This window comes from Canis lupus, chromosome 3, assembly GCF_011100685.1.
Source record: "Canis lupus familiaris isolate Mischka breed German Shepherd chromosome 3, alternate assembly UU_Cfam_GSD_1.0, whole genome shotgun sequence".
NCBI lineage: Eukaryota > Metazoa > Chordata > Mammalia > Carnivora > Canidae > Canis > Canis lupus.
Window position 1 is genome coordinate 18365846 of NC_049224.1, and position 13890 is coordinate 18379735.

General features: G+C 35.6%; 1 protein-coding gene across 1 annotated transcript in view; it reads right to left on the reverse strand.

Moving 5' to 3' along the window:
- Nucleotides 1-13890, reverse strand: part of ADGRV1 (adhesion G protein-coupled receptor V1) — a 518581-nt gene that overhangs the window by 365637 nt on the left and 139054 nt on the right. Inside the window, exons 46-52 of the mRNA XM_038532347.1 lie at nucleotides 12649-12806; nucleotides 12417-12563; nucleotides 11739-11846; nucleotides 8612-8876; nucleotides 7773-7895; nucleotides 1624-1846; nucleotides 1097-1301 (exon numbers count right to left, since the gene is read on the reverse strand). Coding sequence (XP_038388275.1) covers nucleotides 1097-1301; nucleotides 1624-1846; nucleotides 7773-7895; nucleotides 8612-8876; nucleotides 11739-11846; nucleotides 12417-12563; nucleotides 12649-12806 — 1229 coding nt within the window. The remainder of the gene's footprint in view (nucleotides 1-1096; nucleotides 1302-1623; nucleotides 1847-7772; nucleotides 7896-8611; nucleotides 8877-11738; nucleotides 11847-12416; nucleotides 12564-12648; nucleotides 12807-13890) is intronic.

Here is a 13890-nt window from a genome sequence, read left to right on the forward strand (position 1 = left end):
GAACAGATGGAGTGGCTTATTGGTTCTGGCCAGGGAGACATAAGAAGAGTTCTCTAGAGGCATCTGGGAAATCCCTTCCTTATCCCAAGTGCCACATTTGTCTCTTTCCCCAGCTGGACATGAATAAGAAAGCAGTAGCCCTAACAATAACATCAGCTTTCAAACAACCAATGAAGAATCAGCTTTATGTTGGCAAAATGGAGAGAGAGAATCTGAGTCATGGTGACACAGTAGAGTACCAACCCAACCCTGAAGCCCATCTTCTCTGTGGACATGTTTCTGGTGTTTAAGCCACTTTAAGTTGGGTTTTCCTTGGAGAATATTTCAGAGAAAGATGAATGATTGCTGCAGCTATAACTCTACTTAAGAAATCAAGATAGAGTTGGCAAATAGGGCTAAATGATACAATATAAATGGATGACATTTTGCTTATGGGTAAAGGAATATGAAGTCTGAGCATGGAAGCTAACTTGGTAAGATCTGCATAGTTCTCTTTCCTCAGGAAAAAGCACCTTCATGTGCATCATACATGTATAGTTATAAACATCTCCCTCCCTCCCTCTTTCTCTCTCTCTCTAATACACAAAGGTCAGTAGCTGAGGTATGTGAGAAAACACAGTATACAGTCTATTTTTAATCTGCTTCATAATCACCCTCTAGAGTTAAGGCTAATAGTGGAGCTGAATCCTAGAACTAGGGCCAACTGGTAACATTTCAAAGTCAATCTTGTAAGAGGGAGCAGTATAATAAAAAAAATTAGGGCAAGTAGACTCAGAGGTTTCAATGTGTAGGACTATAAATTATAAGATATCAGTAAAGTTCACTGTAAAATGCAGAGTGAATGGGGGGTGAACGGCTCAGTCACTTAAGTGTCTGACTCTTGATTTCAGCTCAGCTCATGATCTGAAGGTTGAGAGATCAAGCCCCACATTGGGCTCCGTGCTTAGTGCAAAGTCTTCTTGAGATTCCCTCTCTTACTCCCTCTCTCTTTGCTCTTTCCCCACTCTTATGCTCTCCCTCTAAATAAATAAATAAACAAACAAACAAATAAATAAATATAATAAATCATTTTGATTTCTAAGTGTGGGATCTTTACCTGAGCAAATCCAACGATTCCATAGGCATCATCATTAGACAAAATCGTTATTTTTACATAACCATTAATACCAATCTCTGCTCCTCCTTTGGGATTTTTAAGCTGAACTCTAAAGGATTCTTCTTCTTCTGGAACTGTATCATCAAGGATGTTTACTGCTATTATAGCTTCTCTGTTACCAGGTTCAAATATCAGTTCACCTGAACTAGCATAAGAAGTATATCAAATAAGTCGGCTGCAACAAATCTCAGGCATATACATACACATACCCATAAAACTCTCAGAACACTGATATTACACATTTGGAAAAATCATATTTCATAAATAAACTTATAATACAAAATGTTCATAATACTGATTAACTTGATAAAATAGATATAAGAAATACGGTATATAACCAAATTTCTAGATTATAAATTACTCTTATATTTTGTATATTTCCAGTCATTAAATAAACACTCAGAAATTAAGTGTCATATAAAACTATGGTGAGCATAAAGAGATTCTATATAAAATGTTGAACCTACCCTGGAATAAAGTCAGACTGGCTCGAGATGTAGGCCAGCTCATATATGCATGAGTGGATGGCTCCCACTAGAGCAATTAAATTCTTGCTTGAATTAAGGGACTTTACTGTAACAGAAGTTGCATCACGAGCAGAAGGGGCTTCCAGAATGAAAGAGAATCGATTCAGCTCTGAATTCCAGCAGTAAAGAGCAGACATAGCTTGGCCAATAAGAAGGATGTGGACTGTGGGAAGGACAGAAAAGACAATTATAGTAAAACATGTATGTCACTGTGCACACTTCCCATCGCAGTACCAAAACAGAATTTTTCCATACTCAAAGTTCCATTTTGATTTTTGATTTCACTGATATGACCTGATTTCTGAAAATCAAAATATTACTTGAAATAACTGAATGTGTAAATAGTAATTTTTATAATGCTATGGAGTGACTAAACCAGCCTAACAGTAAACCCATAATTCACTTACTAAATAAGAAACCACTGGATAGTCAAGCCCAAGTGGATTGTGGACTCTTTATATTCATCTCAGTACTTATTTGTTGGATAGCATAGTAGGATATTTTTAAAAGTGAAAGACATGCATAATCCCATAACTAAATATTTCATTTTTATATTTTCCTTTCCAGCCACCATCCATATGAATTCATGATGAACATAATTATAAACAGACTATAAAAATTCTTAATTAAAAAGCTTAATCCTATATTTATATGGCATTTCTTTTTTATTTTTTTAAAAGATTTTATTTATTCATGAGAGACGCACAGAGAGAGGCAGAGACATAGGCAGAGGGAGAAGCAGGCTACCTCCCTGTGGGGAACCTGAGGCAGGACTCGATCCCTGGGACCATAACCTGAACCAAAGGCAGATGCTCAAACACTGAGCCACCCAGGTGCCCTATATGGCATTTCTTAAGTGTTGCTACAAAGCATTCAAACTTATGATTTTAATGCATAATCTATAGAGTTTATCTTTAAAATATACTTAATTTCTCTACATTATTATTTTTTATTTTCCAATATTAATTAGAGACAGTTATTAATTCTTTTCACTTGACAAATTTTTTTAAGTAGGCTCCACATCCAGCATGAAGTCCAAATGCAGGGCTTGAACTCACAACCCTGAGAAATCAAGACCTCAGCTGAGGGCAAGAATTGAACGCTTAACCAACTGAGCCACACAGATGCCCCTTCACCTTATAAATTCTTAAAGGTGATAATTAGGTCAAAGGATATGAACAGATTTATGATCTCGGAGTACATGCTATCAATGCTTTTTGAAATGTTACTTGTTTTGAAATGAAAAAAGAGCTATTAATGATTCAATCCAATGGAAAATATTAGCAAATATGGAGGGGAAAGGGGCTTAGTACATTGTATAGGAGGGGAAATTCAGAGTCAGGGAGCTTACTACATTGTATACGCCACTAAGCAATCTTCAGACTTAAAACTAGGGAAAATGGGAAGAAACCATCTAGAAACACGCACAAATTCCAGAACCTGAAGAAACACATCAGAACATAAAAGATACCAACTAAGATGGGTTTGGTTATTAAAACAGCACACAGAACTAGAAGCCACAAACATTTTAGTCTATAAGATTACAATGGAAGATCCATATCCCTACTCTCAAGTATCAAGAATTACTCATTATGTTTATTTATGGTAATTATTTAAGTACTATTGCAGGTTAGTAAATGTTGCATAAAAGGTAAAAAACAAGAAAAATGTTAATAATAAACATGCTTTTTAAAAATGACCATATATGTTTCATAAAGCTCTATAAACTAGAGATATTCAGTAAAGAGCAAATTCCTCAGCTGGATCTCACATCTTCCAAGTTTAAATGATTCTATAGTTTCAATAAATCATCAATTAATCAATCTATAGGCTCAACTAAAATCACAAAGTGTTCTGAGCATTACTGATTATGTATCCTAATCCTTGGAGATATAACTTATTCACTTCCTCCCAATCTGGTAAGTATGGGAAGGCCCCAAATAGATAAATAGACATTCAGAGTAGGAAATGTAGGGGGCTCAAATCTGCATTTTCATATGCAGAGAGTGTTTTCTCAGAAAATAGCCATTTGTACTGCTCCAGATCATAGAACTGGGCCAAAAGTTTATAAGGATAAAAACCCCAAGTCTCTACCCTGGGGAGCAGAATTTTAACTGGTATTAATTATAGAATTCCCTTCCAGTTAGCAAAACTATACACAAACAAAAGTATCCCAAAGGAAGGCAAATGGCTGAGATAACTTAAGGAGTCAATGTACAGAGAGAGTCCAGGACCAAGGGCTAGAGTGAGCATTCCTACCACTTAGAGATCTGGGAAAAGAAGAAACCAGTAACACATAGAACAGTCAGAGAGTGCACATAGAGAGTCAGAGAGTCCATGGGAAGCAGTGTCCTCAGGAGAGTGGGACTCCAGTGCAAAGAGATGAGGGACATTTTGAGAGAAGTTTAAGAGTGTATCTGTTCTGGGGGATGCTGTGGAAGAATTTGGGGAGTTGGAGGAGTGGACGGTTGGGCCTCTAGTCTATAAATTAGGGCTCATGTCGTCCAGAGCACACCCAGACCATATGGGATGAGGTGCTTTCTCCCGAGGGAACCTGGGCTTCTTATGATGACTACACAGGGATGAAGAAAGTGATGAATTCATCCAAGGATTTCCACAGATGATGATTTTCAAAGGTAATAGTTTTGGTGAAGTGGAGAGTGCTGGGAAATGAAGGAGAGGGGGTGGGGTCAGTGTCTTTCTAGCAGTGTTAATTACATCTCTCTTCCTTATAGAAACTTTCTGGACATCCCTTAGACCTCGTCAAATTTTCTCCATTTTCTGGGACAAGAGCACTTTATCTTCTCATAGCAGTTATCTGTTTGTAGCTAGTAACTTATTTGTGTAATTACATATCATGTCTTCCTTCCCTACTGCATGTTAAAACTTCTTCAGAGAAGAGGCTATAAAAGATTTTGTTTACCCTTGTTTCTTCAGGGCCCACCAATATGCCTGGTACATAAATGGCACCTTAAAAAATCTATTAAATAATGAAGGAGGGAAGGAAGAAGGGAAAGACAAGTTTATATGTCCTTGCAGCCTTTGTCATATTCATTCTTCCTCTTCTCTTTAAAGAATTCAGTTACCACCCAATAATCTCTGTCAAGTCATTAAGCAGAATAAATATGTAATCCTCACAGTCATGGCTCCAATCTAATATTTGACATATTCAAAATAAGAAAGTCCTTGAATATTATTTAATGCATAATTTCAGCTTTCAGGGGATCTATAATAAGCCATCCTAAATAATTACTTATAATCTTTTCATACTTCTACAACCTCAAGTCACAGAAACAAAAGGAATAAAAAGACCTTACAATGGGTCCCTTAACAAGCCTCTGGCAGAATTTTTCAAAAATTCTTTTAGAAAGTGTGCCTATTCTCTTTCTTTAAAAATCTTTAAAGGGAATTCTATAACTTCAATTAGCAGCCCATTCAGGCAGCACTTGTCATCCTTAAAAACATTCATTAGGAAACTATTTTGAATTATAATAAGTGACTCAAGTAGATACAGTTAGTCCACTTGAAAACTTGATGTACAAGAAAAGCAAAAATAATAAAGCCACAAAATTAAAAGACAAGTAGACACAAACTAAACAAATACATGATGAAAGATACATCATTTATTTAGTAAATCAACTGCTGAGTGAATGATAAGAAAGTCACAGAGCTATATTTCACAGGATAGCATCACAGCTTTAAGGCCTGTCAATTAAAGAGGCTGACAATTAAAGAGAAGTTATTTACGGACAGGATGCTCAGAACAGAGACAGATACAGGACTCTGACAACAGAGTGAACCTGGAGTGGAGGCCAGATAATGTAACAGACCAGATACGAGGTGGCCAGGGTCTGGGACACCAGGCCAAGGAGGGGTAGGGCACATGGAAATAAAGCACAATTAAACAGATAATCCATAAAAAATGAGAAATAAATAAGATAAAATTCCTGGTCAGTAACTGAGGTGATTGAAGGAGACAGTGTCTAATGATTATCCTGCCTGACGCAGAAAATTGCAGCCAGGCACCTAGGAGAAAAAGGACAAGAACAGACTCCTATATTTGCACTAAATCCTCTGCTCTTCTCAATATCATTTACTTTGTAGATTTTAGCTTTTATGAGTTCAACTACCTGAATGCATCGATGACTCCAAAATCTAAACCTCTAACTGATTTCTTCAGTGCCACGTCTCTAACCACCTGCAGAGGCTTCTATATTGACTCTTGCAGTTGCAAACTATTGCATCCAGCATGTTCTATACACCAAAGCTAGGTGGAGTTATAAAACATCCCTTTGATCATTCCTTGCCTTTGAAATGCCTTCAAGGATTTCTCTACCCCAATAATGCTCAGAGTGTAGTCCCCAGACCCCTAGCGGTCACTGAGACACTTCAGGAGGGTCTGTGAAGTCAAAACTATTTTTGTAGTAATAGTAAGATGTTACTTGTCTATATTATTCTCATTCTTCCATGAGTGTATGTGAGATTTTCTAGAGTCCATACAATCAATAATATTGAAGTAGAATACAGACACAGACTTAAGAATCCGATGTTGTCTATTAAGCTAGACAGTAAAGAAATTTGCAAAAACAAGAAAGTAATGCCACCCTTCTTACAAAAGTTTTGTCTTGGAAAATACGTTTTTTTTTTTAAATAAACATGCTACTTTTGTTCACATATAATGCGCTCATTGCTATTATTCCCAATTGAACTAATAAGTATCTTTAAAATTTCTCGTCTTCAATTTTGAATACAATAAATATCAGTAAATAAAATCCATATGAAATCCTTAAATTTTTAAGAGGATTTTTAATTCTTAAATTTCCTACAGCAAAAATACTTGGGAATCACTGAATTATCCAATACAGTCAAATACTGAGCCTGACATTCCAGACCTTCTTGTGTAGATGCTAGTGTGTTTCCAACCTTATCACCACTACAACCTGAGTCAAATACTCTGTCTCCACCACTCTTGTCTGCTCGTTGTGCCTGCAACATCATATATACTTCTACCTTTCTCTTTTGCTCACACCTTTCCCTCTACCCACAACATTTCCAATCAGCCTACCCAGGCCTAGCTCAAATTCCCCTCGGAGACCTCGTAGCCACTTCAATTCTACCATTCATAGAGCAAATGGGACGGGTATTCTATCTTGAATTATCTTAATATTTTTCTTGCTTCTCTAACCAGACATTAAACCTTTGAAGGCAAAAAATTCTTTATAACTTTAAACAATGACTTACATATAATGTCTAATCATAAGCTGTGCTGTTTCATTCATACAAAATTGCTATATCTCAATTTAAAAGTGGGTGTTTGATTCATCCAGACTCACGGCTAAGTTACTTGGTTTGGCTGCCAAGTTCCTCTGGGCATCTTAACAGGAGACACGCTGACTCACTGAGCACGCCCCCTGCTCTGTTCACATCTGCTCTGGGAGGCAGTCCCACAAGCACACTGTGCCAACTGCTGCTGCCTTCTGAGCCTTATTACTATGGGCCCACCCAAGTGATTCTTCACCAACTCTGAAATAATCCTACGGCCTCTGGACAACATTCACCCCTTGGTTTCTCACTAATAGACTTTGTTTTGGAAACCACTGTGAATAAAAATATTGATTATGTTTCTGATGTGTGGATGAAAGTACAGAAAACCAAGAAGGAATCAGACTGGAAGGATGAGAAAGTAAACACAGAGAGCAGAGTCCTTACAATAATTTTCTGACTTTTTAAAAATACTTCAATGCAGATACATGTTAACCTCTTATACTTTTATATTTAAAACATATACTATATGTAATGTCATGCTTCATTTTTCTCTAGGTAAAAGAAATGTATTATCTTACTTTTATCCTTCACTAATATTTTCTGCCATATTTCCGTTATTCTAATTCTTCTCAAGCACAATGCCTATTTTAAAATTTTGAGCTTCTAGTATTTCCAGAAATACTCCTGTTAAGATCTTGATTTTATATTCTCATTAAAATACCCAGTGCCTGGCAATGCGATACCATCTCTAATTCAATATGATTAAAATTATTCTAGCTTTCTACAGTGCATTTCAGATTAGTTAGCAGTTTAACCACCCTTACCAATTCCTGAAGCTGGTGTGAAGGAGTAGATTCTATTAACGGCAGTAAAATCCAGGGACTGAAAATATCTGAAAGATGACTGTCCTGTTTCCCAGACAAAAATATCAATAGAATTCTGATTTCCTACAATAATGGAATAAAAGTCAAATCTGAAGGCAAAAGTCATAGGGAAAAAATGACAAAATTACACAATAATAATTATTAAAATATTAAATTTAATCTAAAAAACAAGTTTAGTAGGATATTCCTCCAAATTAATTTAGTTAAGCAAAAATACAACCTAGTAGGAAAATACTTCAGAAGTCTTTTCACATTTACCAGATGAAGGATATACATGGCTGGCCACTGATTAATCATGATCTGATATTAAAGAAAAAACAGTGACATGTTGTTTTTTAGGAATGTTGAAATTTTACCTATGAAAGTTTCACTAGGCAGAAGAAAGAGAATATTTTCAAATAGTCTTATCAAAAGTTGCTGAACACTAATTATTACTACTATAGATTACTCATGGGTCCCCAAGTACAGTCACATAAATTGTAACTATCAAATATTACTGTTGGCACTTTGGATATTCAGAGATATTTCCACTTTACATACTCATCCCCAATCTTATTTTAATATAACTTTAAGGCAGTTGTTCATAATCTAAAGATTATAGACATATCACTTAAAATGTGGGGTTTTTTTCCAAAATCCATTTGTAGCTGACAGTCAATACATTATCCATCAAGAAATGGATTAGCAAAAAATTATCCCAAGAGCTACATGTTTTCACATAGAACATATGACACAAATGCTAGATAATTTTGACAACTATGTATGCATTATCTCCTTACCTAGAAAGACAGTTTTGGCAAAAATCAAATAAATATCATCGCCTGAAGTCAAGGCCTCAACTTGTGTAGTCCCATTGATTGGCACTTCTTGAAAGTTAATAAACTCACTGCCAGACCATCTGAGTAAAAGGGAATTTGGACTGGCATTAATCTGGGAGATAGCTAAGAACACAGAGCCTCCTCTGGTGAATAAGGCTGTGCTCAGCACACCTCGGACAGGGAGTGTTTGATGTAACATGAAGCTTTCTCCACTCCATCTGAAGACCTGTGGGAAATGTTCAAATACAAAACCCTTTGTGATTAGGAATTTGGCACTTGTGTGAATTTATGCAAAAATCATATATTCACTCTTCCAGTCCCCTTTATTTAGTTAGTAGAATACTTTCATAAATGAGAAATATCAAAACTGATGCTCTCTCACTGTCTCTCCTTTTTTTATGTGGGGTGTATGTGTGTGTGTGTAAGCACACACAGAGAAATAAGTGAAAAAGAAGTTATTTGAAAATAAATCAATTTCAAATGCACATCTGGGTAGGGGTCAGTTGCAACAAGTCAAAGGGAAAGCCAAAAACAGGAGAGAAGTAACTTAAATATGAAAAATTCAGGGATCCCTGGGTGGCGCAGCGGTTTGGCGCCTGCCTTTGGCCCAGGGCGCGATCCTGGAGACCCGGGATCGAATCCCACATCGGGCTCCCGGTGCATGGAGCCTGCTTCTCCCTCTGCCTGTGTCTCTGCCTCTCTCTCTCTCTGTAACTATCATAAATAAATAAAAATTTTTAAAAAAAATTAAAAAAAAATTCAGATTTGGATAAGAAACTTTCTGATGCTATAAAATCATTCCTTACCCGCTATTTAAGCAATAGAATATAAAGAGAAATACTAAAACGCTTTAGTCCTGAAGGTGGCAATGTATACAAGGTTTTAAGGTGAATGTTCATACATCTAAAATTAAAAGAAAATCCTGAATCCACCTGGTTTCTTATACAATCTGGCCAATTGCACAAAAAATTTTCAACAATTGGGAACCTATGTGAGACTGGCAGTTAGGGACAGAGTGGCCTTTCTGCTTATGGATCTTATTAACTGATAGGGAAAGGCAAATGATAAACATATCAATAATTAAATAAATATACTATTAATTGAAACAAATGCTGAAGGTAACAATTGGGATATGAGAGGTAACTGACGTTACTAGGGAAATAAAGTTACAAAGAATGACATGACAAAGTTTCTAAGGCAAAACATGTTTGTCATAAACTGAATGAAGATTGGTCCACCTAGAAGGCGGTTGATAGTGCTGAGGGATGAAGACAGTAAGACTGGAGAGATAAAATCTGAAGGTATCTTTTATTAGACTGACCATATAATGTATCATGGGGATCATTACAGAGCAAAAGGGACAAAACTGACAATTATATCAGGACAACAGACATAATCCAGTCCTGTGCTGGGTAGATAAAGAACTAAAGTTATGCTACTTATAGTCTATGTTAAATAACTTAGAATTTATTCTATGTATAATTAGAAATCATTGAATAGTTTTAAAATGAGGCATAACATGAAATAATTAATATTTTTAAAAGACTACTCCAGCCACTGGATGGAGAATGGATGTGAGGAGTCAGAGATGAAGTTCAAAGACCAGTTAGGAGGCAACTCCGATAGTGTGGGAGAGAAATAAATGATGGGACCTGGGCTGGGGAGGGAGAAACAGAGATGGAAAGAAATATCTGTATTCAAAACATTACTGGGAGAGATAATTAAAAACTTTAATGAATCATATGTGAATGAATAAAAATGCATAATCAAGAAAGATGTGTGTCAGTATTTTGTCTTGAGCAACAGCATTTTTTAGGTTGCTATTTTTTGAGAGGAAAGCAAGCTTCGCAACAAGTTTCACAGAGAAAATCAAAGTTCAGTTCAGGATATGTTAAATTTTAGATACTTAAAATACATGTAATGTGGAGATGCCAATCAGAAGTTAGATATGTAAGTCTAGAAATTAAGAGAAAAGGCTACCAAGAAAAGTGGAAGACAGTCTATAGCTGACACCTAAAGACAGAGGATTGACAGAGGTACCTGGAGTGAGTGAAAAGAAATCTGAACTAAAACTAAACCTGGAAAACTCCAAGACATCTGAGTTCAGAAAAGGGAAGAGGAAGCAGCAGTGGAGACTGGCAGGGGTGGCACAGAGAGACAGGAGGAGAATCTGTGTGGTATCTTAGAAATTAGGAGAAGAGGTGTTTGAATTTGAGGATGAGGTAGCTGTCCCATGCTAACAGGAAGCAGCCCAAGACAACCACAGAAAAACATCCAGTTGTCATCAGTGACCATGAGGTAAGACAAAGCAGGTAGACAATTCCTTCAAGGTGTCTAACCACAGAGGGGAGAAAACAAAGGAAACAGAAAGTAGAAGGGGGTGAGATCAGGAGAGAAATTTCTTTTGAAGCTTGGAGATCCTGCCTTTATGCTGACTGCAATAATCTGACAGAGACGCTAGTGATGCCAGGCACAGAGGGAGTAACTAAACCCTCTGATGGCCAGAGGAGCCTGGCTTTTATAGATGGAAAGCTTCCTTCATAACAGGACAGAGGAATAAGACTATGTTGCAAGAGAGTTTCTGAATTTGGTCTTCAAAGATGACTAAGGTCCTCTCTTGCAGTTTTCATTTCAACAGTCATTAGCTGAAAATGAGGAGATGAGAAGCAGGTATGGGAGTCTGAGAAGTGAGAAAATTATCAAATAGGCATTATTAGGATTAGGAAATGTAGTTCACTTGAGAAATGTGGAATTTCTCGGGTGATGGTAAGTGCCCATTTGGCAATGTTAATCATGAATTTTTAGTTATACCATCTGTCCAGTTATATGATTTTTCTCCATAATGTTTTCCAATGCCATTAAACTCAAATTAAATATTCATGCTTATTACTACACTTGCTCTGGCTCTTGATGACAATATTGAAAATTCTATTGTGTAATAATTAACTGTGACTAATATCTACATCCTACTTTATTACTTTACCACAGTCAAATTATGGGGGGGGGGCTTTATACTAAACCTACAGATTACATCTTTGATGAGTTTCAAATATACTATTTTTTTAAATTCACTTTAAAACAATCAAACCTGAGTTAATTCGGAATCATCTCTTTGACTTGCGACAATTAAATAATCTTGATTGTCTGAACTAAAATATTTTACTTGAGAACTTTCCGAAATAATGATTGTTTGTACCTGCAAGGAAGACAAAACCAAGGGAATAAATACTTAAGAAGAATTTTAGTAGGAAAGGCTCTGAATACAGTACTAGTATGAGTCACTATTTGAAGTTTAAAACTTGAAAAATCATTCTGAGCACTAGGTATGAATACGTAGGTATCATTTCAAGACAAACAGAAATATTCCTGGACTAAGACACTCTGCTAAAATGTGTATCAACTTATAAAAAAATTTTTTTACATTAATATAAAATATATATTATCTTCCATTTAGATCAATCTTACAAATCTGATTTTTCCTTTAAATAAAGCAATCTAGGGATCCCTGGATGGCTCAGCGGTTTAGCGCCTGCCTTTGGCCCAGGGCGCGATCCTGCAGTCCCGGGATGGAGTTCCACGTCAGACTCCTGGCATGGAGCCTGCTTCTCCCTCCTCCTGTGTCTCTGCCTCTCTCTCTCTCTCTCTCTCTCTCTCTCTCTATATATATATATATATATATATACACATTATCATAAATAAATAAATCTTTAAAAAATTAAAAATAAATAAATAAAGCAATCTACAAAAAAATGAAAATATTTTTTACCAAGAATAATTTGAATCCAGGTGTGAACGTATACACACTGTGAACAGAAGGCTTTTCGTCACTTCTTTCTTCATGAGTAATCACAAAGTAAGGGGAAGGACCAATATTAAAGGCCTCACAAGTTTTAGGATTTTCTATATTTAAATCCTAGGAAATAAGAAATAACAGTAATTCATGAGACATCCAAAATTTACATGTACATTTTATGTACTATAAAATGACTGATGTTTACCTCAAGTGGAATAAAAATCCCTTGCCAACGATAAATAGTAGAAGACAATTTTCTTAACATTACACCATATATTGAATCTTCCAAAGTAAAGAAACACCAACCAGAAGCTGATGCATCCAAAAAACTCTGAACTATGGAAAACACAGCATCCATTCCCCCTGAAATACATAAATCATGATTTATTAATGTGTTATCCCTTCAAAACTTTATGTCAAGTTTATTGTTTAAACAGTGAGACAAGTGAGTTTGTTACCAAAAACAAAGATCCTTCTATGATGTGTGTGTGTGTGTCAGAGAAATTATAAGCTAGAGAACTTAAAAATAACTAAAAATAATGATTTTCTTAAAAATTGTTAAAACCCTGATCCAAATCCACATAGGCTTTTCCAAAGTATATTTAAAATACTAAATATATATTTTAAAGGGAAATATGCTCTACATGATTTTTATTAACTTTCATAAAGATGATGAAAATATAATTGAGAAATGTTTACATAATATATAGTTTTATAGAAACAGGCTAAATGTTGGGTTTTAAAAAGTTACACCATCAAATTGAAACTATGCCCATCCAGTGATTTCTCAGATATCAAGGATTTCTTATATATTTCTTATGTATATACACCAAAGCACACTCACCTACTTTAAATGGTTGTTAACTTTTTAATCAACATGCTATCACAAGTATAGGTCCTAAAATTCTGTACCACATTTAAACAAAGAGAAAAACAAAAAATCCCTATCCCATGAAGAATAATTTTTAAAAAGCTTTATGTTTTATTACACCAGTTTCCTAAAGAAAGTTCTTTTAAATCTTAAGCTAATGGTGTGAACAGCAAGAACAAATGTCAAGGTTGAAATTTAGGCCCCTTATAAATCATTGATCATTTTCAGATTACCAGTTCAAGAAATCATGTAAATGCCTCATATGTACTATCCATTAGTGATTTCCTTTCCTAGAAAACCAGTATTTTCATTCCTATTTTGTCATCTTTTAAAGGTACACCACAGCTTTCACACTGATTCTTAATGTTTTACATTCAAGTCCTGACCATCTGGCCCAATGCTTCCGTACCATAATTCAGAAAGATGGTGAAAGAAAAATAAACAATGCTGACATTTAAGAATCTCCAACATGTACTCTCACAACTACTTCTAAAAACACATGCAGATCTCAAACAATAATGAGATAACTATGAAGTAGAAATCATAGTCTTTCTTTTTTGGATCCCATCTCCTCCT